This window comes from Trichophyton verrucosum (assembly GCF_000151505.1).
Source record: "Trichophyton verrucosum HKI 0517 chromosome Unknown contig00034_1.f1.exp, whole genome shotgun sequence".
In the NCBI taxonomy this organism is placed as follows: Eukaryota; Fungi; Ascomycota; class Eurotiomycetes; order Onygenales; family Arthrodermataceae; genus Trichophyton; species Trichophyton verrucosum.
This window is the reverse complement of record NW_003315615.1, coordinates 1-27,116: the sequence shown is the minus strand read 5'-3', so window position 1 is coordinate 27,116 and position 27,116 is coordinate 1. Positions and strand designations below refer to the sequence as shown.

Below are 27,116 nucleotides of genomic sequence, written 5' to 3'. Positions count from 1 at the left end.
ACCTTACTGGAGGACTTTTGATCTCGAAGTTCAACGAACTATACCACATGACGTGCAGATTGGTATAGGTGGAAGATGGCAGCGGTTGTGAGAACTATGTACGGAGTGACAAAGCCTGCCGCACACTACATAAGATACCAGCCATACTGTGCCTAAAACCGAGGTAAGAATGCCCATATTTGGGCTGGCCCAAGATAGGAGTAATCGGCGTGCCTGGCAAAAGACCGCCTATCAACAGTCAGGATGGCCCTCGCCTCCTTCATCATCAGGTGTAAAAGAGAAATATAGCGGGAGCCTGCCGCAATATTATTCTCATCAGAAGTCAAGCATGAGTTGTGGGTATGCTCTCTCCAGATCCTCTGTCTATGGATGGCCGTCAGCAACAATCAAACAAAGACCCCACCACAACCAGCAGAATGGGACTGGAAAAAGGGTGTTATTATACCTCTAGATAATTGCTATGCTCAATATCTGCTCTTGTAGCCGGCGTAGCCATGCTAGCAGCATTATTCATGCGTTTTTCTTCAATTGCTCTGCTTACGGCTTCGGTGGCAAAGCTTTCAATATATTTCGTAAATAGCTTCACTCCGTCTTTCGTTATCCGAGTTTTCTTCTTCTTGAAGGCGACCTCGTGCAGAATGGTGGTGATAAGCTTATAATCAATTCGTGGATCAGAAGATTTATTATCTGCTGGATGTTGTTTTGGCCCGTCCACAGCAGTTATCTCTGCAAGTATGTAGTCAGGCTCCTCGGAAGAGGACATGTCGTCCATTTCCGACATTTCCTCATCTTCCAGGGCGATCGATGAGCTAGCCCGTGGCGTATCATTCGTCTGCTTCTGTCTTTTTGAGGCTGTCGTTGAGATAGGAGTTGTTTGATCCTTTTCCCCGGCTGTTGAGCGTCTCTTCAGGGGCGGCTTTTGGCCTGTTTGCTTCTTGGTCGTCTTCGTCGCGTCTGGAGTCTGCAGGCTGTACTTTTGCGGGCGGCTGAATTTCTTGCCCTTGGTCTCAACTGGGGCCATTATACGTAATCGCAAATTCGCAAATTCGCAGGCAATACTCCGTATCACAAACGCTGTCTTCTCCTTCTAGCATGGATTCCTGCTTGTACTTCTCACTGTTTTCGATGGTTTCCTCCCGAAGTTCCCAGTCATGGCCGAAACGCGTAGTCACGTGATTAATTACTAAGCGAAACGGAGTTAAGTTGTTACGACCGAGGTATGTCAGGTGTTCCTAATCGGGATATAGTTATGACTCCAACTTGGACAGCTTGAATCAGCTACGCATCTTCGACAACTTCACAACGAAGAACAAAGGAACACAATAACAACCGAAGCAACTTCTTTACCGTGGTTTTTTGATGTGATTTCATTTTGTCAACATATGGAGAATATAACCGAGATAGAAGGAGATTTATTCCTGGCTCCCGAAGGGGCTGCTCTTATCCGTACCTCTTTCTATGCCATTCACAGTTATATACCCATACACTAACCCACTGCTTTATAGACGCATGCAATTGTCAAGGATCCTGGGGGAAAGGTATTGCACTTGAGTTTAAGAATAGAGTATGATCCCGGTGCCCATATACCCCTTATCCAGCTCAGGGCATGGTATTGAAGACGGTATTGCTGGTGGTTCTAATTCTCTTTTTTTTCTCCCGCACTCTTAGTACCCAGCGGCATACCAGATTTATCGCTCATATTGCTTGGACCTTCTTGCCAATCCTCAGACGGGACTCCATCCAACTAATGATACCAAGACTGGAAATGACACCAATAACGCTATACAGCGAGTAACCAAACTTCCTGAAGGGACAGCTTTAGTTATACCACCACAGCCAGGCGATTATGATCCACAGGGTTTCCACATAAGCGCTGCTAGGGGTGGAGGACGCGGTCGGGGTCGGGGTCGGGGCAGGGGCGGAGGTAGAGAAAACGCAAGAACACATAATTCATTCCCCCAGCCAGCAGGCAAACGGCATTGGATAATGTCTCTTTACAGCTTGGCACTATGCTGCTGGCAAACGTAACCCTCCCAATGAGATTATTGAGAACACGGCTACGGCTTTGGCAGACCTAAAACGCCAGATTGACGGAGGTATGGCGGATAAGGATAGTACTTTAAGGGATGCCGGGCTATGGTCCTGTCGTATTAATGCTGGGCTATTTGGAGTTGACTGGGAGAGATCCAAGAGTATTATGGCGGAGTCTAGGTTGAATATCAAGGTTGTGTCGCCACCATTGGAGTAAATAGAAAATAATATGGATTGAAAGAAGATCAATTTTAGGGTAACTATGTCCCGCAAAGAAAATAAGAAGCCAGCTTGGAATTGTGGTATAGGTACGTTGTGTTTGACCTGGACTTCGATGACCTCCCTGCCAGTTTAATAATTATACATTTCTCCCGCCCACGCCTCTGGCCGGAGCGATGAAATTAAACAGAAAGAACTTTAGAACGCGGAATACTCCTTAATATCGGGCTCTCGGACCTTCTGTTTCCCTACTGAACCCCCGTCGGAGTCGATATCTTTCTTCGATTCCCGTTGCTTATCACCCTTCCAGCTAACTTGACTGGTGAAGCTAAATCTAGATGTCGATCTCTTCAATAGACGTGCAACAGATGATGTTGACTTCTTTGAAGTACTCGCTTTGCGGGATGCAACTCTAGAGTTTTCTTTTGATGCATTTTCCAGGTCGATGACTTTTTGGTAATATGTTGTTCCACCTGTCCCGAAATGGTGTTCATACGCGGGGAGAAGTCTGACGATACCATGAGTTGGGGGAATATGCATTGCCGCGTGAATTTCCTGCTGGATAATGGAGGCATAGCGGTAGCTGCGCCGCGGTGTCAACAAGTCACATAGAGCTGTCACGAAGACGATGTAGGCTGGCTCGTCTCCAAATTGACACGAGATCTTCACTTCATCGTCAAGTGTAACCGTCACGGGACGGCCGTCAAATAAGACTTTCAATTCTTCTACTAGTTTTGATATAGTGTCAATGGGGTTGTCAACCTAGAAGACGAAATATATTAACTATTGCGCTTAGATAATGCTGTGGCAGATCTAAGCGGCAATACCGCAGGGGAGAGGAAAAGCAGTACCTTCTTGTTTGTTCTTATCTCGACGAGGATTTGGGAACCGAGGCAGACTCTCTCCCTGAAACCTGGATATGAAGCTCCCGATTTGAACTCTTCGTTCGCACGACACCGTTCGGCCTCTCTTATACTGCTCTGTTCTGCCGCGATCATGTCTGATAGGTTGGGACTGCCGCTGCGGCTGCCCATAAAACCGCCGCATCCCAGGTCTCTCGCAACTATATCTTTTTTCGAAGGGCCAGAGGCCGTTGAAGACTGGACACGTCAAGTCAACCCCTCTGATACAATATGCGCGCCCCGTCGGAGAGATGAGCGGTAGGAAGCGAAAGAGACTTACAAATGTTATGGAATGGCGAGGAGATTTGGGTTCTGGCGTCTTTGTGCGCGCACTGGAAGGGAATTTCTCACAGCCATCCATGGCCAAAACGGGGTCAGAAGCAACCCCCCCAAGCAGTCTCAAGGCAAACAAGTGGTATCGGAGAGCAGCGCTCGAAAAACGCAGTCCTAGAGAGCAGACAAGGCTATGAGTGAGGCGTGAAGCTATCGTGGCTTGACTTGGTGGAAACGCAGGATTTGGAGAAGGAAAAAAAAAAAGAAAAAGGAAGAAAAATAAAAAATAACAAACGAAAAACACAGCGAAAAGATGGAGTGTCGTTGAAATCGCCCAAAGAGGAAACACCCTTTTTCTTACCTTGCGACTTCACGACTCGCACGCGATGTTTGGTTTTTGCTCTTCTCTGCCTCGACCGCAACATCCAGTATCGCTACGACGCTTCATAACAGCATAACACCACATCCATCCATCCCAGGCTGCGGTGACAGAGTCGTTGCGTCGAGGATGTTGCGGTCAGCTGCATTTTTCCCTGTGATGGTTTGTTTAACGACTGCTGGCCAGACAACGAGTAAGGCCCTTGTTATAGGTCACAACATGCAACCACCCACCCCGCGAAGGGATGACCACCGCCAAAGACACGCAAACATAGTTTAGCTATAGGATATCAAGGGCAGTACGTATTCTCCTGGGTCTGCATTCGGAGACTTGGGCCTCTTGAGAATCGTTGTCGAGAATTGCTCCTGTGGCTAGCTATATTAACTAACGGTTAGTAGTTACCCACTTGCACTCCCATGAAGAGATGCTCCGTTTAATCGCAACGCTGGAGCTATAGCTAAGTGGAGAAGACATGGGATAAACCAGGCTAAAGGAAGCACAAGTATCCCCTTGTAGTTAAGGGACGGGGAAACAATACGCATGAAAATTCGCCATCCAACGAACTCCGCTAGTTAACTTCTGGCTTCTTATTTTGAGGCTTTACTTTTAAGCTATTAGGTACTGAAGAGCCAGGGGCAGCGCCGGATACTTGTCAGAACAAGAGCTACCATTGAGCCTAAGTGAGAATCACCTCTAGCACTCGTCTGGAAAGGGCCACATTTTTCGAGCAGCTTCCAAAGGCATATAGTGCGCCATCTCCTTCACATATCTCTCCAATGCATGCCTATTACGCTGTTGTATTTCGGAAAAGCTGAGCTCTGGGGATACCCAACCATCTGCATCTGTCTCAAGGTAACTCCTTGCAAACTCCTGGACGTCATGCCAATTCCGATACTCTTGAAATAGACCTTCGATTTTCTCAAGCTCACGGCTAGAGAAAGATACTGGGCATTCTCCAGTAAGAGAAAACGCAGCCCACGACTGGTAAAGTTCAGCAAGGCAAACCCGTAGGCATATTGTGCCTTCAGAATTTGATTCGCCACAACGGACGAAGAGTTCCCTGAAAACAGTCGGTAGGTTCAGGCTTCGATATACGTCTTGGCTATGAAGAAAAGATTGTAATTCATATGACTTCGAGATAATCGCATCATCTCGTATTGAAGACGCAAGTCTCTTCTCGGCTTCGCCAAGTTCCTCAAAATCATGCGGCAGCTGTGGTTGAATGGGCCCGTAGATATACTCGTCTCCGGGTTTGAGGAAGCTTGGCCAGTTTGCTTGCAGAAACAGAGGGCCAATAGCTATATACTGCCAGTCAATGATCGAAACGATCTCTGTTGGATCATTGTCTGAAACAAATATATTCCCCATGTGCAAATCAGTGTGCCACAATGTTGGCCTTGAGATAGAGGCGAGATCGGCGCTCCTTGACTCTAATGTTTTGAATATAGTCATTGCATTCTTGAGGTCGGTAATCTCCTCATCAGCACAGTGCTGGTGGTTGTAAGGGCGGTAATCTCTTGCTGGAGAGGAGGAAATCCGGGTTATTTCCCGTCGAGCGAGGTCAGTGCCGTATTCAGAAAGCGAGTCCCCTAATACGAGGTTAGGAGCTGTTGTATATTGTGTGACTGAGTACCTACATGGGCCTGAATGATGTTCAACTGATGACCCTACTAGTGTCTTCCAGGATCGTTCTGCGGAGGGCCCAATACAGTAACGTTGATCTGGGTCCAGAGACTTGCATAGTGGTTGGCAATGATTCGATATAGCGGATTCCCTAAGGTGAAGGCTTCCTGATACCGGGAAATGGATGGCGGCCAGCTGTCTCTCCAAGTCACCAGGCTTCTTACGAGAGCGAGTTTCGATGTGCCATTCATGCTTCCCCATTTTTTGTAAAGCTGAATTCCAGGTGCCTTTTCCAGGATGATATACTCTCGTCCAACGTCGTTAGAAGCGTCTGAATTCCATGCAAACACATCCGGGACTGGGATTGTGGTATGTTGCCGCACTGTCCAAAAATTTCAGTTTATTATATATAATTGGATTGACCGTGATTTCAATGTTAGTTACCATATTTCAGAGTTGCGACCTCTGAGGATGTAGAATCCCTAGCAGGTCCAACTACTCTTGATGGTAGCTTTGCAACTACTTCCGTACCATCTGCCTTTCGCATCAAGAGCGCTTTACAAAAGCCTCCCTCCATCTTGGAGATAGATACGATGGGGGATGTAGACGGCCCGGCAGCAGCGGCCACTGCACATAGTCGGGGAACATCGAACTTCAGATAACGCTTTTGTAACTGCTGTTCTTCATTGATTAAAAACCGTCCATTGGTATATTTGAACAGCTCTTCTTCGCCGATAGGCTTGCCTGTAGGATGTCAGTTTTATAAGCCAGTTAATAGAGTAGCCGGTGAACTGCACAGACCACGACATGTTATCGAGATGCTCCTCGCCTGTCTCGTTTTTTCGTGGTGAAAGAATGTTCGTATCAGGTTTCTTCGAGCCGCACAGCGCTGTGGTAGGGCTAACATGAGTCTAGGAAGGTTGATTGTGACAATTGGTGTCCTTCGGTGATTAAATGAAGCGGAATAGAAAGTTAGTTTTGGATTGGATGATAATCGGTAGATTCTCGGCAGACAGGCCACAGACATGCTACAGTTATCATCTTCCGCAAATGGTTAGATACCGAAATGATCGTCCGCGGCGAAACTGCTTGCAAATCAATATCTATGTATTCTCTATCTTATATGCTGCTCTTTTATCCAACTCCAGTGACTATATACAGAGGGTATCCTGAACAAAAAATGTATAACCAAATCTACCAAACAAATGTTTCGGGGTGCCTAACTATCCACTGACCAACGGGTCAGGGGTGATAGTAACATTATTCTCGTCTCCTTTACCATTAACGGGCTCAAGACTGCTAACAGGAACTCCATTTCCATTCCCATGTTCCCCCTTAACAGCACCAGCCTTGATGTCAATAAGCTGTGCTTCCTCAGCAAGCTTATCCTTCTTCTTCAACTGCAATGACCCAATTTGCAGTGCTTCTTCAGGTAGTGGTCGGATATATGGCTGACATACCCACCAAGGTCTCTGATACTTCTCCATCGTCGCCTTTGATTCCTCCGATTTGACCACCCCCGGTTTCGAGGCGGGAACAACGTGCTTCCAGTCCGGGTTTTGCTCATATTCCTGCATGCCTTGCTTGACAGCGTGGTCAACTAGTTTGACAACTTTTTCAAAATTAGGCATGTCTCCTCCGTGACAGCGTGCGAGCGCATCCCTGATGTCTGTCCGGTGCGAGACAAGGTGTCGAAGGAGTTGGAATAGATGGCCTTGCATGGAAGATAGATTGGTTGATGGAGTTCTCTTCGCACGTTTTCCTTGCTTCTGTTTCTTCCTAGGGGGTTGTTCGCTTTCATCTTCAACAGCTTCATCTGTCTGTATCTGGCCATTAGATTCCGAAGCAGGTTCGTCGTCTGGATGATATAGCGGTGCTCTCTGCGGAGGATCCTGTTCGAGAACATATTTATAAATAATATCCATGTACCGTCGTAGGACATAGTCAAGCCTAAACCCCCCTCTCCCGTCTCTGCCACGCCAATACATCCTCCCTTCTTCGCCTGGAGCTGGAGGCGTCGAGAAGATCGTTGGATCCGAAAGATTGCCTTCTGCACTCATCACACCGTCTGCCCCTGTAACCTCCAAGCAACGACTAATATCACTATGATTTAAAATATTCCCGTTTGCGAAAATAACAGTCTCAGGGGGTAAGTTATCTCTCAAGTATCGAATATACTCCCAGTTCGCCACGCCGGTATTATGGCCCTTTTGCTCTCTCCTCCTGCCATGCACGGATAAGATACTCGCACCAGCAGAAAGAATCATACGCGCATACTCGAGTGTTTTCTCCTTTGTTTCAAGAATCCGGAACTTGGCTGTCACTGGTATCGAAAGCTCGTTATGTAACTTATTGATAAGTTTGTATATTAGATCTGGATCCTCCTGCAAGAAAGCACCATAGTGTCCTTTCTTTGCGATGCCCTGAGGACATCCGAGATTCAAATCAACTGCATCGCAGTGTGCTTCAACATGGCGCGCAGCTTTGAGCAGCTCATCTGGATCGTTGGCGCAAAATTGAACGATGAGTGGTCTGTCGTGCTTTGGGTTTCCATCTAGATACGGCTCCGCGGTGGTTTCATCAGTGCCGACTGTTTTGGCCTGGCGTACTGGTTCAAAATGCTGTGTGCGGTATGCGGGCGCCTCATTGAAGAATCGGGCGTGGAACATAGGCGAGTAGGCTAGGATGGGAGTAGGATTTCCTTCTCCCATGAACGAACGAGTGAGCATTCGCCAGGCCTGGCACACATATCATACGATTCTCAGTAAAGATTCAATCAAGTAGTATCAGTGGTGGAAACGTACAAATTCGGATCTATCTACCATTGGTGCAACGACCATCTTTGGGCTGCCTATACTCTCGTAGAATTCACGGCCATGTAGCTTCTTCCTTGACGGCTTAGGTTTCATTTCATTAACAGCCTGTATTATCCCGGGAGGTATTGACCCAGACTCAACACTGGTGTCGACTGTGTTTGCGTTCGTGCTCGACATAGTTGCTATTTTTATTTGGCGGAGGTGGAAACGGGGAAGGGGAATCGTTGGCCTCTGCAGCAGGGGGCGCCGCCAGAAGCTGAACCGGCTAAAATTCAGAATTGCGAAGGGGTAGAGAGTAATGCAGGGCGATGAAAAAGTGTAACGGCACTTTATATGAGCATCCCGATCGCAGGTGTTGTGGGATGAATGATGTTGGTTTGCTGCATCGATGCGAACCAAAAAAAAAAAAAATTAGACATCGAAAATGCCAAGACATGGGAATGATTTAAGGTTTGGAGATAAACTTAAATAGGGTCGCTTATATAAGACAAGAAGTCCCCTGAATATCAATATGCGGGAAATGGAAGATCACTGTGTATGCGAAGGAGTTGATATAGATAGTTCACTATCTCAAGAAACCTATTGCCTGTATGCAGGATCCACCCACATTGGCCCCAATAATGTAATCGAGAACTGACCAAAAGAAAAGGAACCAAAAGGAATTAAGACCAGATTTCGACGTCTCGAATAGACGGACCATTTTGACTAAGAGGGGAAAGACAAGGGAGGGAAAACCAACTCACAGAACGAATAAAAACGCCGATTTGACCAGACAAAGGAAAGGGTGCAAACGAAGAGGCACGAGGGAATGCTATTCTATAGTAACCGAAGCAAAATAGAAGGGGAAAAAAGGACAGGAAAGAAACAGAGTGGGAGCGACGAGCTGTGAATGTTAGGAGAAACAATGACAGGTACAGGTAGATAAAGCAAGATATAGAAAGGGGGTAAAAAATTCGTAGCGGACATCAGACTAAGGGTAGTATGGTAGTATATAAATTTGGGTGGTTAAAGGGAGTTAGACAAAGTGGGAGGTGGCTTGGAAGATATAGTGGCAGGACGCTTCCATGTTGGCGCACAATCTTTCAAAATCGCGATTTGTGGTAGCACTGATCTCATCAGAAGTGTTGTTTGATGAAGAGCCTTCAACAACAAGCTCAATCTTGGAGGAGATATCGTCTAGCTTAACAGTGGTGAACACCTTGTCGGAGGTTTGATCGGAGGTGGGGGGTGTGCATGGCTGATCAAGGTAAAGGGCAAAGCAAGGGTCATTCTCATCGATGTCAAGATCAGCAGCAGAAACAGGGATAGAGGCTTCCTTTTTAGGAGCTTCCGAATTGTCAATGCCGAAGGACACAGTGTCGATGGAAGGAATAACTTCTTTGGTTTCATCAGAGGTCACGGGGCCAACAGAGTTGGAGCTTTTGCCCGTGATTGCCTCCATGTCCAGAGATGGGCAGGTAGGAACATCAACAACGGCAAACACGGATGGGTTGGTGAAGTTAAAGTCAATGCCCGAGTTCCAACCCTGGTCATTGAGGTCAATCGAAGCGAAGTCAAAGGCTTGCTCCGGAACGACCGGAAGGCCCGTCTGTAGGTTTGGAACCGATACCTCCTGGTGGGGCTGTTCGATGCCTGCTTCCTTGGTCCCGGTGGGCTGACTGGGAAGCTGAGGCGCTGGAGTGGTGTGAGTTTGGACCTGAGGTTGAGACTGAGACCCTAGGTTTGGTGGAAGGCCGTTCGCAGATATTTCGCTAAGCAAGGGCGCAAAGTGAGAAGAGGAGAGGAGCATGCGGGTGAAATCGGTGAGTCTGGCATTCTCCAGAGCTAGGGCGTTGTTTTTCTGGCGGAGCTCGTTGGCTTCATTAGTCTTAGCAGCCACCTCGCCTTCAAGCTGGCCAATATACTCTATTGAACTAAGTTAGATAAACTGAACGAAAATTAATAGGAGTGGGAAGTACGACTAACCTTTACGTCTTGATCGGAAAGCACGGGCTGAGACCTTGTTACGGAGCTGGCGTCGTTCCTTGCTGCTGAGTTTCTTTCCTTCCTCACTTGCAAGCAATCGCTCGTCCTCATCCATATCTTGCTCATCCTTCTTGTACTTGGTAGGTTGGGGGAGACTGCTAGTCTGTTCAGTCTCTTCCAGGCTGCTGACACTATTTTGTCTCATCTGTTGAAGTATGTGGGAGATCTTCTCCTGCACGCGCGGATCCATGTTGCGGTTGAATTTACTCTGAGGCCGATTCTGATGAGCCTCGGGGGTTTGTCTTTGCTGTGAAGATTGTTGCTGGTGTAGTGGTTGTTGATGGTGTTGGTGTTGATGCTGTTGTTGTTGTTGCTGCTGCTGCTGCTGCTGACGCTGAAGCATCTCTTGCCTTTGCTGGAGGGCAGCCTTAGCTCTGGCGGCCTGCTGCTGATGGATGCCAGGATAGACACGTCTTGTCTGGTTTGCAGCGGCAGAAAGAGGAATCTCCTGAGCACCAAGTGCACTTGGGTCAACAAACTGGGTCTTGTTAGCCTGAGAGGGCACGATGTAGGCATCTGAGTCAGCCAGATTCTCATCGAGGTCCATTTCGGTCGAGTCCTTTAATGGTAAAGTGGACAACGAATTCATCGGTTGTCCCATTCGGCCATAGACGCCGTCCACAGGATGCACCATGCCCATGGGGTCGAAGCCATAGTTGTTTAGGGCGATAGTGTTAGCAAGGCCGCCTGGCGGCAGGCCGGTTTGTTGTGTGTAGTGAGTGTATTGGTGACTTGGGGCAGTGTATTGAGGCTGCTGAGGTGACTGCTGCTGCTGCTGCTGCTGCTGTTGTGGTTGCTGCTGAGGTTGTTGTTGCTGGTGCTGGACGAAGCCATGCTTGCTCGCAGTCTTGCTATCGGAGTTAGCAGGCGAGACCGAAGGTGAGGGATACATAGTCGGCTCGAGGTTGAGAAAAGAGTCCATGTCTGCAGCGACGTCGTACGACTGCGGCTGGCTAGTGAGAGGAGAGAGAGTCGGCAGCATTTCTCCCATCGCAGCCATGATGACGGTTTCTGCAGTCAATTGTGCGGTCTCTGTGTCTGTTTTGTGGTCCTTATATCCAATGTCGAGGGCGGTAGAGATGGTAGAGAGGATGCTGGTGATGGAAAATAGGGTGGTTGTCGATGTTGACGTTGATGTTGATGTTGGTGACGGAGACAGTACTACACTCGCAGGCAGATCGATAATGAGATGGGTGACAGAGGAGAGGCGCCGTGGCCGAGGCAGGCGAAAAGGATCTCCCTCTCATGCAACTCTGACACACCCGGAGTGGGCCGAACAGGGCGCCAGCAGGAAGCGAGAGGAAAGGCGGCTGTGCATCCATTTCCGTTTTGGGGCATAGGGATATCACGTGACCATTGATCTGTCAGCCATGACTTGATTGGCTACATTCGAACTAAGCAAAATCACGTGAAAATTCATTACATAAGATATTGCTTCACGTGATGCCAATGACTAATCCAAGACAACTCAGGCGGAAAAGCGAACAAGGAGAGAGAGAGACTATTGGAACGGACAAGGAGCCGGAGAGACGCACGGCGATGATGATATGCAGGATATGATGCATGATGAAGATGGAGATGGAGATAAGACATGCAGCTGGTGGAGAAGAAGCAGACGATGGGGCTGGGAGCGAACCAGACGATGTCAACACTCGTACTACGGCAAATGAGAACCCCCAAAATGGCGCTGATGCCCAATCAGCCGCACTGCGTTGAATATCTTGATACCCTTGATACCCGCGAATTGATTTACAGCCAGGCCATCTGGCTGCATAATGCAGCGCAGTGTCATGCCGCACACCGTGTACGGAGTACTGGCTGTACTTCGACAGGAGTCTAACGGTGTGGCGAGCGCGGCCAGCACCGTCTGTGGCCATCTACGGAGCACGTCAGCCTTGGGGTAAAGAGCCCCCTCAGCTCAACGCAGAACTTGGCTACTTCCATATACCCAGGGATTGCACTTCTATATGTGTCAAACGGAGCTTCTCTGGCTAATGGCATGACTATCATTTACCGAGCGAATTTATATGCAGTTGACAGTTGATGCAGAAAGCCAGACCAAGTTTTATCCCACTTGGCTGCTTCCCTATTCGCTGGCATCCTTGCTGCGTGCTCTCCATTCACCCATTCATCCATATATCCATACCTCAAGTTCCCCTCGCCCGCCTCTCAGTCCGTTTTATAACCTCTCGGGTTTTGTTGAATTCGGAGTTCGCTTCATGTTCTTGTTTCAAGTTCTATACCCCAAGTATATATAACTCCTACCCAGCATGTCCCATCAGGCCACAGAGTCCTTCTACGACCAGTTCTTCCTCGACTATGAGAACAACTACCACAACAACGAAGGCCTCAAGGCCTTTGTCCGCGAAGCTGCCTCGAAGCTCCCCGCCCACGCCAAGGTGCTAGACGTAGGCTGCGGTACGGGACGTCCCATAGCCGAAGCCCTCTGCGCAGCCGAGCTTGATGTCACAGGCATAGACCTGTCGACCGAGATGGTAGAAATGTGCAAGAGGCGGTTCCCCTCCGCGAAGTTCATCAAGACGGACATGACCAAGTTTCGCCCCCAGCAAAACTTCGACGCCGTCTTTGCCGTTCTCTCGCTATTCCATGTTTCTCATCGTGAATGCTACTCGATGCTGTTCAAGTTTGCCGACTGGTTGAAGGAGGGCGGCCGCCTCTTCATTACTACTATATACAGCCACGATTTGGTGGACAGAGGAGCCAAGCCAGATAGCCAGGGCATCATCGATCTCGCCGACTGCCAGTTCCTGTCCCACGATGTTCCTCTGACGGCCTTTTCCAGCGAGAAGTGGGAGGAGTACCTGACTGCTGCCGGATTCGTCGGGTTTCATGCTACAAAGTATGATTTCCAGCCCGCGGATCCAAAGCTCAAGGTTGCCCATCACCACTTTATCACGGTGAACCGAGGAGATAACCACCCGCTCATGGGGCCCTATCCTTACCCTGATAAAGTGCTTGGGCCGTACTCTCTACAAAAAACGGCATACAAATCCTTCATGGAAAGACTTAATGACGTCGAATCGAACGCTCTGGCGGGTGTAATCGGACACAACACCAACACTCTCACCATTGGTAATACTTCTTTTCCTCCCCCCTTTTCCCGCTGAATTACAGCTGAGACAGCCTTTTCTTTCTTTCTTTCTTTTTGCAGACCCGATGAACCGCAGCGATTCGTTTCCGTTTAGCGCCCAGGAAGTTTCCAACAAGTTCGACTCCATTGTTCTGTCCCGAGTTCTCGACGGCCTGGAAGACATTAACGCGCCTCTTCAGAAGGCCATGAAGGCAACCAGCAAGATAGTAGTCATCCAGGCTGCCCCAGACAACGATCTCCTCAAGCAAGCCAACCTCAGCAGCAACAAAGCCCCGATGCACCACGGACTCATCCTCCACCGAGCCGCCGAGATCCTCAAGACAAACGGCTTTGGCAGTCTAGAACTCATTCACATTAGTGATAGTGCATGTCGCTTCTCAGAGGAGGACTTGTCTGCGCGATCCAAGGTTGCTGCCATCTTGATTGCAGACATGTTCTATAGCTATGAGGCCGACTTACAGAGTATCAAGGACGCTCTTGTCCCCAGGATGGAGGCCCTCTTCAAAGAGACCCCGCATGACGTTGGCAACCAATCTGTCATGCTGGTTGCTCGGCCTGTTACTCAGGCCAGGCCAGCATGATGTAAAGTAGTCAAGAAATCCGTATGGTCTAACTCGGGAAGCCATCAAAGAAACATCCTATGCAGCTGCTGATCCCTTTCCTTAATGTGGCGGATATTTCGTCATTCAGAACAAGCAAACGCAGCGACTCAATAATCAGACCACCCGTTATAGCCACACACGCACACACCTAGCTATCGCAAAATATAGTGATATAACTATAACTAAGAGATTAACCACCTCCAGTCCAAGTATCCAGGACATCTAGACCTCTACTATTATCTTGTGCCTTGTGCCCTTTCGCCAAAAAGCAAACATGTCCGTTCCCCGCGTCCTCCTGCTCGGCGGGCACGGCAAGATCGCTCTCTTCCTGACCCCCCTCTTGCTCGCCCGCGGGTGGGACGTCATCAGCGCCGTCCGCGACCCCAAGCATGAATCCGATATCCTCAAGTTCAACAAGAGCGACGGCAGCAGCAACGGCAAAGTGAGCATCTCGCTGTCCGACCTGGAGAAGATCAAGAGCAGCGATGATGCGGCCGGCGTCATAGCCGCGGCTAAACCAGACTACGTCGTCTGGGCTGCTGGTACGGAAGACCCCCAACTAACTAGTTACTCCCTTAACCCATTAACTAGTAGCTGCTATCTTTGCTGTCCCGTACCCATAAATAGCTATGCATGCTAACAGCTCCAAGGAGCCGGCGGCAAAGGCCCCGTCGATCGTACCTATGCCATCGACCAAGACGCAGCGAAACACTTCATCCACGCCATCATGGCCAGGCCCAACAACATCAGAAAGTTTCTACTGATCTCGCACATTGGAAGTCGGCGCAAGCCCGCTCCCTGGTGGTCGTCTGCAGACTGGGAATCGGTCGACCGCATCAAGGCCGCACTGCCCGATTACTACAAGGCCAAGCTTGATGCGGACGAGTACTTCTCCGTGATGGCAGCGCAGCGCAGAGAGAAGCACGGAGATACTGACTTCCAAGCAATCAATCTACGCCCTACCACGCTCTCTGACGATCCTGCGACGGGTAAAGTTGAGTTTGGGCGTACAGGGACAGGCGACCGGCTGCCCATTTCGCGTGAAGACGTAGCCATTGTGGCTGACGAGGTCCTAGCTTGTTCGAGTGTGAGGGGGTATCAGGATCTGATCAGTGGCCAGACGCCCATTAAAGAGGCGGTTGAGAAAGTGGGGAGATCGGGTCTGTGTTGCTTCGAGGGAGAAGATCTCGAAGCCATGCGCGAGAGGTTTAGGGAGTCCCTCTAACTAGTTGGTTCTGTTCTGGTGATAACTAGCTAGTTACGTCAGGAAATACAGAAGAGGGTCGATTTTTTCTTGCTGTATCGCATGTGTATTGTTACCTATCAATCACCATCCGACAGTAGGTGCCGACTGGTGTAGTTAACTAGCTGCTGCCAGTGGTTCGCTGGAGAAGACCCAGCTTAGAGATCAAGAAGTTGGAGTTGAATACTACATAGTACTAGTTACCAACTACTGGTTATCCACATATCCAGCTGGCCATGTTCTAGATCCGGATGGAGAAAATAGTTAATATGGAGCAGACGGACACTGGTCCACGTTGTCTTCCAGCCTTAAACACAGCTAACTATGGAAATAAACTGAGCTAACTAGCATGTTTAATAATGTTTCCAGGTATCCATGGGATTGTGGCTGTGAAGATAGTGTTGTGCATTTTTAGTTGTTAGTTGGCCCCCTAGCTCTATAAAAAGATGGAACAAAGCCCGCAGCAAACACCGCAGACAGGCTTGTTTCAAACAGCTGGTACGGTACAGTTGATACAGGTGTTTATTAGCTCAGAGGCAGGGATGTAAATCTAAAATTCAGGTAGAGATGAGCTGCGTATCTCTATGCTTTACTTGATTTGCAATAAACGATGAGAAGAGGGAGATATTGTACACGAGAGAAATGCTGGCCCGCTCGCAGAATGCAAAAAACAAACATATTAACAGAAACGGTTAGAGAAGAAATGAGATCAAATATCCATCACTCATCTGATGTTGTTTCGAGGAATTTGGTCAGGAGAGGCTGGTGGGCCTCCGCTTGTATGGCGTCTGCTACACGCAACCTCATATGGTCAAATGCAATGACGATAGGGGGGTTGTTGGTAGAAGAAGATGGACTTTTCGACCGGGAGCGAGATCTTGGGCGAGTCACCTTTGCAGCTCCACTATTCTCAGTCTCGGCCATCGTGTAGTCCTCCTCTACATCTTCTGAGGTAGGGATATCACGGACTACTGAGGGAGCTTGACGCGGTTTCTTGTCCTCTGCGGTATTCCCCTTATTGTTCCACCCCTTTGGTGGCTGGATATGTACTTCTTTTGCATTAGCGATGTCGGGCATCTTACGATACCGTTGACTGAAGTGTGTCATGACAATCACTTTTGCCTCCATCCTAAGACCAACTGTCATGGCTTCGCTGACAGTTGAGTGACGCTTAGCAACTGCGTCAGATAACATGTTATCGTCAAAGGTAGCTTCGTGGATCAGAACGGTAGAGCCACGACCCATGTCTATGAAGCGAGTAGATGGGCGACAGTCGCCCGAGTACGACACCTTAAATCCTGTTGGGAAGATGAAAGACACCGCCTTTGCACCCTGGCAATGGGATACGGGAGTCGTCAGGATAGCGTCCAATCCAGTGCCTTGCTTCAGCAGTTCTGTGAGGGGAGAATTCTCATCATCGAATTTTAATCGTATTCCAAGGTATTTCCCATCGCTGTCCGGGATGGCTGCACCATTCCTTTGCCGGCGATGTATGGTATAAGTATAATCCGTTTTGCCGTCGGGATGTTCAAATGAAGATGCAGACAGGGGGACAACTTTGTCGTATCCGTAATTTTCAACATTTGTGTACTCGGCCATCCACTGCAGCATATGCTGAGCTGAAACAACGTAGAGTCTCTTCTCCTTTAGAATCCGAGGAACATCCTCCTCAGTGATGTCCATGTAGGAGGGCGAGCTGGACAAGGGCCCGTAAACGGCTTCGTGCCAGGCTTTAATGACAGACACAGTCCCAAGATGATGGTCCGCATGTAGATGGCTGATCCAGATAACTCTCAAATCACGAAGAACCTCTTTCAATTCATCGGGTCCAAAAGTACGCTTCAGCTGGCCAAGGGTACCTTCACCAGCATCAAACAGGTAGTTACCATGACCCGGCACTCGTAATAACGTCCCTGATACATTTCTGTACCGGGACGGACAGGATGAGCCGGTTCCGAGAGCGATAATTTCGGCATCCCCATTGGGAATACTGGCCTTTAACTTCTCGATTCTCTTTTGTACTCCTGGCTGCGAGAGTATCTCTCCCATAACCCTAGAGTAGCTGTTTCTCCGAGGCATTTTAATTGGCTTCGAGGGCGGCGTTGGGCTGGCTGTTAGCTTAACGCTGGGCTCAAGGTCAATTGTCAGGTTAGGTTGGGCGATGGAGACGGAGGTTTTGGTGTCTGCTGCGGCAAAGGCACTGACGGGCAACATGGCTTCTCCATTACAGAATGTCTTTTGATAGCGATCACCGTCGATAGCTGAAAGTTCCAAGGTAGCGGTGGATACCGCAGGGAAACCGTAGTTGTCAGCGCAATAGTCGGGGGAGGAAACAATATGTTTGTATTTGGACATCTTGGTCACGAATTCCTGGAGCAGAGGATGGCCTCCAACACCAGGGCCAAGAATCCAAATGAAAACTTCCATTCCCTTCATGACTTCAGCGTTGTCCCACTCCTTTCGGTTGATTATACTCTGAATATAGTCAACTGAAGGCAGCTCTAGCACGGCGAATCCCTTGCCAGGTCTGGTTTCACCCAGGACCATGTCGGGTGTGATAGTCTTGCCATCAGCTGATATCACAGTTTCTCCACTAGCAAGCCTCCTAAAGTCTGACTTGTCCGCAATGTTGAGGGACTCAGCTCGTTTCCTATCAAATTTTCCTCTAGAATCGTGGCCACGAACGATGTATGAAACTGCACAGTCTGAAGGGGTAGTTGCAGGTAAAGACTCAACCATCGCGCCCGGCCAGGGCTGTCGAACAAGGACATTGATGTTCGGCAGGGCCTCCCCATCACCAGGCTTTGGCCCTTCATAAGGCTTTACTTCCCCGGTCTCTTTATCCCGAATAAAGAGCGTAGCTGGGAGAGACACTTCAGCTAAAGGAGTCTCAACAAGCGTGTCTAGACGCCATTGAGAGTTGAACATGTCCAAGACAATTTTCTGCCTGGTTACTAGATCCTTCTCTCTAGCAGCCTTTGTTGCAGCAGCTCCCGCTCTCCCCCCACCTTCAAAGTCATCTAAAGTCCTTTTCCCCGGCTGTAGCCTGGGAGAGCTGGATGGGTATGTAGGCAATGCCCAGACTTTGATATGATCGTCTGACCAGGCTGGCTTCGAAATGTCAATGGTTGCATCCCTCTCTTCGCAGCCAAGACAACCGAATTCGCGAATCTCTATCGGGACGCCCGTCCGGCAGATAAAGGTCCTTCCGGTGGCTAGAGTATGTGTCAGGTTAGGCCCACCATACAGAGATATCGCCCTTTGACCATGGAACTCAGGCAATGCTTCTAATTCCAACTTGCGCCGTTTTACCCGCGCCATCAACTCATCGGCATCCTTCGGGCGTACCGCCGCCTTTGCGCGTTCTTCAAGATTTTTGATTTTCCGCGACTCAGCTTCCACCATGGCGCCTGATGCAGAAGCCATTGTGTCCGATAACGTCAAAAGCATACCCAACATTCCCCCATTGCCGGCCCAAGTAGTCTTTCCAGTCAGGAAAACTTCTGAAAGCTTCGATAACCGGACATTATTCTCTATGCATGCTCGCTGCGTACCTTCAGATAGGTTTCCAAAAAAGTACCGCTTATCATCATAGTGGAGGAAGAGGGTGGTACCGGGCGTGTCGGAGGTTGGAGCGGTAACAAATTGGATAAACGACTTCATCCTGTCCGCGCCCGTTGGAGGTCTTTCCTGCTTAACTAAAGAATACTGGGATAGGCGCCTGTCTTCAAGGACCCAGGAATAGTTCTGTCTTATGCGATGGCCACGACGTTTGAGCACCCAGTCGTCTAGACTATTGGGATTTGTTGTGTGGAACAGTCGAGTTGGCGATAGTATATAGTCGAATGTAGCAAGGACAGCAGTCCGACGAGGCTTGAGCTGGCACTGTTAACCTTATAAGCAAGTTGAATCCTTCAATGGCTGAGGCTATCTGACGGCTGAAGTTTTATATCTGCCGAGGGGAGGCATGCGACTGACTCACCTTTGCCAGGGCTCTCTGTAAAGCAGCCAATATGCCGGCTCAAGATGATATCATGCGGTGAAAATGAATTACAAAAACCAAAAATTGCGACTCAAAACATCGAAATTAAACAACAATCAACTTTAACTGGCTTTACTTCCAACCAAACTTCTGGTTGTTGACATTATGAAGATATGCGACTTTGCGTGGAGTTTTTTTTTTTTTCTGACTTTGATTTTTGACGATGACTCAGCAAGTGTTAGTTATCGATAAGATCAGATAAGGATGAGGAAGAAGGTGATCCAAGATGCAGTTTTGTATTATGTTCTAGGGCCCTCTATAGACTGGATTATACATGATTAGTAGCCAGCTGGCTGCTCCTCTCCGTCAGGGAACATTCCCTTGTCGAGATTCAAGCCACACTCTTCTCGCCAGTTGGCAGGAGTAAACTTGTCAACGATCTCCTTGAAGGCCTCGAGAGTGCAGAACGACTTGTCTCCCGGCAGATGTTTGGCTGGATTTGCCGCGCAGCCTGGGATGGTAACTGGCTTATCGTTGTAGCGGATGCGGACATAGTGATTTGACAACGCGGGTTGGTTGACTTGGGGAGTGCGTGCGACTCCAGATGAGCTAGCAGCCTGGCTCTTCTTACCTGTCAGGAAAGAGAAAAAGGACGATTTTTCTGACGCTGGCTTCTGGGAAGGGGGGCCAGAGAATTCCTCTAGGATGGCTCCAGCTGGTGAACCAGAAGCGCCCCTTTCCGAGACGTCTTTGAACAGCTCCACAGCGATCGAAGATGTGTAAGGAGGCCATCTCTCGTTCTTGAATGCACCAATGCTTGCTAGCATTGAGGCAAGGGTGGTATCATGGCAGCCACTCAGGGCTAGTTTGACAGCGGGGCTTTTTTCACCCGATTGATATGCACCTGCCATGGGTCTCCAGCCCTTGTGCGAAGCGACATGAACCATCCTCTCGACAACATCTCCCATAAGTGCACCAATGGCAAGTTTGCGGTACTCCCTGCTCTCTTGACCACCGGAAAACCACTCATCGACAGCTATTCTGTCAGCAACTTCACGAGCCTTTTGATCATAGAACTCCGCGGGAAGGCGGGTATTTGGTCCGTGGGCATATGTTGACGCAACGGTGTCCAGGATTCCGGACAGCCGGGGACGTGAGTCAACAGCTACTCTAGGGGAGTTTTCTGGCATCCACTTTGACCAGAGCGAGTTGAGATATGCCATCTCTTCCGATTCGTTCCCTAGACAGGTTAGTATGACATGTGCACTAGAAGGACGTAAGACCTAGGAGCGGTTTGTTACATTTATCAGCAGCACGCTGGGCAAAGAGCCTAGCCAGCTGTCTGAAACGATGGCAGCCTCCCTCATTCGGGAATAGAGTCTCCTCTGCAGCGGACCTTACAATAATAGATGGCGTAGCAAAGTCTGCAGTTCTTGCGCTGGATGGGTATAGTCCCCAAAAGACACTTTGCAATGACTCCAAAGCTCGCGGAACGGGAGTAGAGCGGAGATACATGTTATCAGTATTGGATATAATTTCCGGCATGAAGCCGAGCCGCTCGATGTAGAGGTGCCTGAGTCTCTGCCCAAGCTCAAGGGTAGTTTGACGGCCTTTATCCGTCAACTCTCCAAGCTGGCTATTGATATACCCGGTGTATCAGCAAGTATCTTATGGTAGCAGCATATACAAGCAGTACATACCAGATGCCGTCAACCTCGCCCTTTGGCCCGAGAGCAATCACAGGCTCGTCGGTATCCCCGAAGCGTTCCATTCTTCTCTTCCATTGAAAGGTATCCCAGGAAGAAAGGTCCTGTTTCGATGCTGCCATGGCAGTTAACCGGGAAGCGATGTTGCAATACGGCCAGTCTGTAATCAAAAAATAGAACGTTTAGATATCCACGGCCGGTCAGAAGGGGAGAGGGAGGGTCGAGCGGGCCGAGAGTCAATTACATGGGTGCAATCCAGCCTATCAAGCCATAGAGTCAGTTAATCGATGTACTTATAGACGCAAATATGGATTCGTACATTTTGAAATCTATTCGAGACGGGGGTTCGTTCTCCTGTTCATATGCCGTTAACAAAGGGCTTCGTCCTTCTTTCACGTCGGACTTATCGCCGCTCGACATCATACCATGTCGTAAAAACTACGTAATCCAGGGTTAGCCTGACGGTTTCCTAGCTCCTAACAGGGAGGAAATGGGCTGTAGACTTACTATCTGCACCAGCTGGAGCTCGAGGTTCTTTGGGTAGAGCTGTCGGAGCTCCTCGTCGGAATAAGGAGCGCGGGGGATGAGCGTTGTCATGGTCGATCCAGCCGGTATTGAAATAACTATTGATGTCGATTCGTTATTTATCGATACAACAAGTTATACAAGGCTTCAAGACGTACTCTGTATGTATAACGACAGCGACTAGGCTGATAAACTGGTATCCTCCTGGCTGTCGTTCTGCAAGCTTGTCCTTCTCCATCCCTGGTTCGTCTTGGTGACTGCTTGGCCGCCTGACTCAGCCAACTTTTTAGCCGCGGCCGAGGGCACCTTGAGGAAGCTCTCAGCAACTACAAATGAACAGGCGACTGAGAGATATCAAACGGCAAAAATCAGTAATATCGTACTGATCGCTCTCCTAACTAGGTGGATGGAGTAGGAGACGCATTATTCTTGCTGCTAGCAACACGCATACCCTAACTACCCACGAGCCCGTATGCATGGACTACTTGACAAGATATCTCAGCCTGCTGAAGTGATCTCCGGGGAGGTTACATGAACAAGGACAACCGAGTTCTTCGCTATTCCTAGGGCCTTAGCCTAAATTCTGGAGCCAGGGATGCTGCAGAGCTTGATCTGCCGTTGGCCGCGTCTTATAATCGAGATGCAAGAGGTAGCGGAGAAAGTGGACGCAATCCTCAGGGACACTGGCTTTAGCGAGCTCTTCTTCAAGAGATCTGGCTTTAATAAGGTCCTTTTGTACAAAAAGTTCTGCCAGGGCAAATTCAAGCTGATACTTGGGATCTTCGTCTCTTTCCAGCCGTCCAACCAGTTTGATGATCTTGCCAATAGCCCATGCACACCTGTCCACTTCAAGCGGAAGCTCTTGGACACGGCAATCCTGATCCCAGTTCCCAAATATGACTCGATTAGCGACAAAATGGGTCAGCTACGTATGTGATGTCAGTATTTATCGGAGGCCAAAGTAATAGGAACAGACATAACAGAACTGTTGAGCCTACAGTCACGCCAATGGACCAAATTTGGCAGGGAGGCATAGGCAACACTCCCTTCCAAATCTCTGGTGCACGAATTTCGGTGCCTTGTAGCCGGAAGTCATCAAAGCCTTGAGAAGGGATTACTAGTGCGGAGGGTAAGCAGACATCTTGTCTGATGAAGCCTTTATCCAGGGCAAGGCAACAAACCTGCTCCAAGGTCCGCGAGCTTGATAATGGGCTTCTGAGAGTCTGCCTTGGAAACCAAGACGTTATTAGGATTAATGTCTAGCAAGTAGATGTTAGCCAACATGCAGCATAGCTACTTTCCACACTGTGGAGCTTATACACACCGGTATGTAGAGCAGTGATATGTCCATCCATATCTGAGAATACTTTCACAGCCTCGAGGATAGATTTTGCAGCGGCTTTCAAAAAAGGCTCCCCAAGTTTCTGTGCCCTTGTCCTCAATGACCACAAATCGGCGTCCAGGTATTCTAGAACCATACATCGATCGGTGTCATTGTCAACAACCTCGTGCATCCTCCTTACGAAGGGTGATTCGGCGATACAGCGGTAGCCGTAGCAATTGGCCTCAGTCTGGTATATGGCGGGATCGGCTCCCTCTGTTTTGATGATAACTCTTTCTTTCGGATCAATATGCAGGCAGTAAAACTAGTCATTGATTGCGTATACAAGCCAAGGAGAAGATAGGGGAAGGGACAAACGTACGGTGTCTTTGACTCCACGGTCGAAGCCTGAAAGACATTTCGCTTCAGTGCTTTTACGACCTGGTATTGGCCTCGTCTGCCATTTATTAGAACTCTTTGTCCCTTGGCCAAAAGATCGTAGATAGGGCGAGGCATCTCTAGGGAGCGAATTGTAGATCAGTCAAGTTGATGACAGTGTTTTCAGAGAAAACCGACGTCAGGGTACGGAGTAGTTAATGGACAAACAGAGTGGCCAATAAGAATGATATAGTTAACATCTTGCCTCGACGTTTATTGGATGAATAGGTAAATACACTAGTTTTGTCCAATAAACTTGAATAAAACTGTTTGTATCGGTGCCAATGAAAATGGATGGCTAGCTACCAAAATCCAGTATCTCACGGCCAACAAGTTGTACAGTGTTATTTATCTCTTGAAGACCGGTTAGTTGGGGAGATAGAGGTTAGATGTGTCCATCCCTGCCCAACGACCGTTTCAAATCTTATTATTTAATTAACGTGCAGTCCAAGCTACGATGCAAATACCAGGTTACGGAGTACAAAGTTCCCTTGAGAGAATGAAATTCACGATGTGACCGGCCAAGAGGAGTATCTCTTAGCAGGGAATCCTCCTGCAACATCTAACTTGACTTAACCCATCTATCACTTGCTTGGGCGTTGAGAAGCCATTCCTTGATGTTATCTGACTATTTCAAAGCTTTGGTCAAGGGTATTGACGATGTGTCAACAGAATTAGATAAATCCGACAACAGCCTTGGCCTTGAGGCCCTGCTGAGAGGGGGAGGACTTGCTGGCGCTTGAGCGCAAATATCGACACCAAAGAGGCCAGGGATATCGGGTGATGAAAGAGTTGCGGGCAGCCCAAGAATCTTATAGCACCTCTTCCTCGTCGTCGTCGTCGTCGTCGTCGTCGTTCTTGAAGTTGACGTTGATGTAGAAATTTAAAGTTAAAACTTGAAGTTAATAATTGGCTTAGTCATTCATGACTAATACTTAGCCAACCTTGTATCCAGATTTATATACGGACCATCGAATAAATAACTAGTTCGCTATTTCATCCGCATGATAATCAATTTATCACGATATTATAATTATTACTGGTCTCTTATTAGTCTGGCTACCAATTATTGGGCGACCTACGGCGCTTCACCTTGCACGCCACCAGCCCTTCGATACGGGAGCCGCCTCTTTTGCCCTTCCTGGAGTGTCGTACAGTTCATGTTCCATCCAGGGGATATCGTATCCACGACCAAAGAACGCCTGGATTAATTAAATAGAGCTGTCTAATCACAGTGCCAGAGCTTATCGACGATTGAGATACTGCCCGTCCTGCTCGATCTGACCGGATCAAGTCACGGTGTGTTTTACGGTGTTTTGTATCCCTTCTATGTCTGCTGCTGCTTCCGCTCTACCTAGACAAGAGTTAACAAGATACCTTCCAGCCTCCCGGGGCCTTTCAGCCGCTTGTGCAGCTTTCTTAGCCTTCAGGCTCGCTCTGCCCTTTGCGCCCTCGTTGGGTCTAATTATTGGATCTTGCCGTCGTGCCGCGGGCTGAAGACAAGGCGAAAAGGCCTATTAACTTAGCAGTAATGGAGGTATGACACCACTCTTCTCCATCCTTCCTCCTCTCCTTCGTTCAATTTTTCTTCTTCTCGTTTTTCTTTCATCGCCCAACCCCCCTTTTTCTGGTGGATGGCTTGTCTCGTTCCTTTTTCCCCGTCAATGGAGCTCTCCGTTCCCCGATTTAGCCTACCCAAGCACGTCCAGGGCGTGTCTTAAGCCCGCCAAATATGAAATGTCCTCTCTTATTGTTTCGCGTTCCGGGGTTAAGGTCGAACCCAGCCAGCGTGGTACCGTCCCTTGGTGATGCTGGTGATCATGAACATTTCCCCTTTTTTGACATGCAATACGATTAGCGGCTCTGGGAGACGCCATCGGGCTTTGTTGCGATACGACTATCTAGCCCTGGCCGGTTTATATTAATATGTTCGCTCGGGAGACTGTCATCTTCTTTTTCCAGCTCGGCTTTTTCTTCTTGTTTTTTCTTGTTTTCCTTTTCTTCTCTGGTTCAGCCCTGCATTTGCTTCTTCCTCCACTCTTGCGTCAGGGTATCCGGTGGAATGGATACGTCCCATACCCTTTAGATGCCACATCCTATAGCTCCAGGCCCTTCATCCTCCGAATTGTCGACTGTTTTGATACATCAAACTTGACGGTTTGGGACATGTTATGTTCGGCCGTGATATGGCGCTGTACAATGTCCTGTTGAAAAAACTTCATGTACCCCCAGGACTCTGTATATCCCTATCTTCCTTCTTGACAGGCCGTCACCTATACCCTGTTCCATTTCTTCTTGCTTAGAGTATATTTGAGCCCCCTTCTTGCATGATATCATGGCAGCCACACTACCCAGACGGTCGCGCCCGGCCATAGACCAAGGCCACGAGCGTCTTATCTATTCAAATACATCTCTCCTACATGGTCACCCTCCAGTCATTAAAACTAGGGCACAGCTAAGTCTTGAGGAAAATTTACAGGCCAATGTCCCCCAGAGTCAAGCGGCCGCTCGGCCTGCTCAGATATCTAATCCAAAATTCCGTGAAACACGACCACGTCTTCTGCTGATGGGTCTACGAAGGTTTGTGTCCGCTGCCCCTGTTTCAAAGTAACATTGTGCTGAAATGCTGCTTATAGAAGCGGAAAATCATCCATTCAGAGCGTTGTATTCCACAAGATGCCACCGACGGAGACTCTATTTTTGGAATCTACGACACGTATCCAAAAGGATGCTATCCAGTAAGTTTTACCCGAGGCCAATCCAATGTTATATTGTATTACTGCATGCCTAACATGGATATAGCTCTTTCATGGATTTTCAGATTTGGGATTTCCCAGGACAACTAGAGTATCTAGAACCATCATTTGATCAAGAGGAGTTATTCAGTAATCTGGGAGCTCTCGTTTGGGTGATAGATGCCCAGGACGATTACCTGGAAGCCGTCACTCGGCTGAACAAAACCATACTCATGATCCAGCAATACTACCCACACATCAACATTGAGGTCTTTATCCACAAGGTAGATGGACTCTCAGAAGAATACCGCTCTGATACATTTCAAGATATCGTCCAGCGAATCTCTGACGAGCTAAGTGACGCTGGATACGAAAATGCACCAATACACTACTACCTGACCTCAATATACGATTATTCGGTTTTCGAGGCCTTTAGCAAGGTTATTCAAAAGCTGATTCCCCAATTATCGACGCTGGAAAACCTCATCAATATCCTCTCAAATAACTCCGGCATGGAGAAAACATATTTGTTTGACGTTCTCAGCAAGATATACATCGCTTCCGACACAAGACCAGTAGACATGGCATGTTACGAGATGTGTTCCGACTACATTGATGTGATCGTTGACATCAGCGAGCTATACTCCTGGGACCACCCTGACCGGAAGGCTAAGGGCCCGCAAGTGTCGGAAGCAGAAAGCCATGTGATACTTCACGATAAATGCATGATTCATTTAATGGAAATGAACAAGTAGGCCCTCACCTTCGCTGTCTCGCGATCGAATACTCCTGCTAACTTGAACAATTTTTAGATACCTCTGTCTTGTTTCCGTGATCAAGAATCCGGATGCAAAGGAGAAGAAGGGACTCATCGATATGAATTGCCGGACGTTTCAAGATGCGCTCAACGAGGTGTTTAGTAGAACATGGGATCAAGAGTAATTCATAGACGGTGGCATTGGGCGGCTATCTGTTTGCAACATTGATATTAACTTGAAATACCAAAAAAAAATGCCGAGAACCGAGAACTGGAGGCTGTATGAACCGTTTCAAAGCTGTCAGAGTTAAAGTCGCGCTGTCACTGTATACACGGTTAGGTAGTTCCTAAAGCTGAAAAATAGAAAACAATTAGGATCCTATCTATCCACATATATATATATATATATATATATATATATATATAT

At 48.4% G+C, this 27,116-nt stretch overlaps 12 protein-coding genes across 12 annotated transcripts; 4 read left to right on the top strand and 8 right to left on the bottom strand.

The window, feature by feature from the left end:
* Positions 1–439: 439 nt before the first annotated feature.
* Positions 440–1,021, bottom strand: TRV_00427 (uncharacterized protein; the record flags this gene model as incomplete). Its single annotated transcript, XM_003025320.1, has 1 exon — positions 440–1,021. The coding sequence occupies one exon, from the start codon at positions 1,019–1,021 to the stop codon at positions 440–442; it is 582 nt and encodes a 193-aa protein (XP_003025366.1).
* Positions 1,022–2,448: 1,427 nt separating this feature from the next.
* TRV_00426 (MIF domain protein) lies at positions 2,449–3,513 on the bottom strand (the record flags this gene model as incomplete). Its single annotated transcript, XM_003025319.1, has 3 exons — positions 2,449–3,012; positions 3,078–3,350; positions 3,433–3,513. 3 exons carry the CDS (start codon positions 3,511–3,513, stop codon positions 2,449–2,451), a joined length of 918 nt encoding a protein of 305 aa, XP_003025365.1.
* A 984-nt stretch (positions 3,514–4,497) lies between these two features.
* TRV_00425 (uncharacterized protein) lies at positions 4,498–5,688 on the bottom strand (the record flags this gene model as incomplete). The annotated part of the gene is made up of 1 exon (XM_003025318.1): positions 4,498–5,688. The coding sequence occupies one exon, from the start codon at positions 5,686–5,688 to the stop codon at positions 4,498–4,500; it is 1,191 nt and encodes a 396-aa protein (XP_003025364.1).
* A 962-nt stretch (positions 5,689–6,650) lies between these two features.
* On the bottom strand, positions 6,651–8,420 carry TRV_00424 (uncharacterized protein; the record flags this gene model as incomplete). Its single annotated transcript, XM_003025317.1, has 2 exons — positions 6,651–8,165; positions 8,232–8,420. The coding sequence occupies 2 exons, from the start codon at positions 8,418–8,420 to the stop codon at positions 6,651–6,653; spliced, it is 1,704 nt and encodes a 567-aa protein (XP_003025363.1).
* An 838-nt stretch (positions 8,421–9,258) lies between these two features.
* TRV_00423 (bZIP transcription factor (LziP), putative) lies at positions 9,259–11,590 on the bottom strand (the record flags this gene model as incomplete). Its single annotated transcript, XM_003025316.1, has 3 exons — positions 9,259–10,148; positions 10,209–11,429; positions 11,527–11,590. 3 exons carry the CDS (start codon positions 11,588–11,590, stop codon positions 9,259–9,261), a joined length of 2,175 nt encoding a protein of 724 aa, XP_003025362.1.
* Positions 11,591–11,834: 244 nt separating this feature from the next.
* Positions 11,835–11,984, top strand: TRV_00422 (uncharacterized protein; the record flags this gene model as incomplete). Its single annotated transcript, XM_003025315.1, has 1 exon — positions 11,835–11,984. The coding sequence occupies one exon, from the start codon at positions 11,835–11,837 to the stop codon at positions 11,982–11,984; it is 150 nt and encodes a 49-aa protein (XP_003025361.1).
* Positions 11,985–12,538: 554 nt separating this feature from the next.
* TRV_00421 (uncharacterized protein) lies at positions 12,539–13,961 on the top strand (the record flags this gene model as incomplete). The annotated part of the gene is made up of 2 exons (XM_003025314.1): positions 12,539–13,327; positions 13,404–13,961. 2 exons carry the CDS (start codon positions 12,539–12,541, stop codon positions 13,959–13,961), a joined length of 1,347 nt encoding a protein of 448 aa, XP_003025360.1.
* A 295-nt stretch (positions 13,962–14,256) lies between these two features.
* On the top strand, positions 14,257–15,207 carry TRV_00420 (uncharacterized protein; the record flags this gene model as incomplete). The annotated part of the gene is made up of 2 exons (XM_003025313.1): positions 14,257–14,524; positions 14,633–15,207. The coding sequence occupies 2 exons, from the start codon at positions 14,257–14,259 to the stop codon at positions 15,205–15,207; spliced, it is 843 nt and encodes a 280-aa protein (XP_003025359.1).
* A 738-nt stretch (positions 15,208–15,945) lies between these two features.
* On the bottom strand, positions 15,946–18,888 carry TRV_00419 (tRNA processing endoribonuclease Trz1, putative; the record flags this gene model as incomplete). The annotated part of the gene is made up of 1 exon (XM_003025312.1): positions 15,946–18,888. The coding sequence occupies one exon, from the start codon at positions 18,886–18,888 to the stop codon at positions 15,946–15,948; it is 2,943 nt and encodes a 980-aa protein (XP_003025358.1).
* Positions 18,889–19,545: 657 nt separating this feature from the next.
* TRV_00418 (uncharacterized protein) lies at positions 19,546–21,035 on the bottom strand (the record flags this gene model as incomplete). Its single annotated transcript, XM_003025311.1, has 3 exons — positions 19,546–20,447; positions 20,509–20,843; positions 20,908–21,035. 3 exons carry the CDS (start codon positions 21,033–21,035, stop codon positions 19,546–19,548), a joined length of 1,365 nt encoding a protein of 454 aa, XP_003025357.1.
* Positions 21,036–22,009: 974 nt separating this feature from the next.
* Positions 22,010–22,952, bottom strand: TRV_00417 (uncharacterized protein; the record flags this gene model as incomplete). Its single annotated transcript, XM_003025310.1, has 4 exons — positions 22,010–22,363; positions 22,437–22,555; positions 22,620–22,697; positions 22,763–22,952. The coding sequence occupies 4 exons, from the start codon at positions 22,950–22,952 to the stop codon at positions 22,010–22,012; spliced, it is 741 nt and encodes a 246-aa protein (XP_003025356.1).
* A 2,580-nt stretch (positions 22,953–25,532) lies between these two features.
* TRV_00416 (uncharacterized protein) lies at positions 25,533–26,874 on the top strand (the record flags this gene model as incomplete). The annotated part of the gene is made up of 4 exons (XM_003025309.1): positions 25,533–25,777; positions 25,834–25,935; positions 26,000–26,683; positions 26,745–26,874. 4 exons carry the CDS (start codon positions 25,533–25,535, stop codon positions 26,872–26,874), a joined length of 1,161 nt encoding a protein of 386 aa, XP_003025355.1.
* Positions 26,875–27,116: the final 242 nt, after the last annotated feature.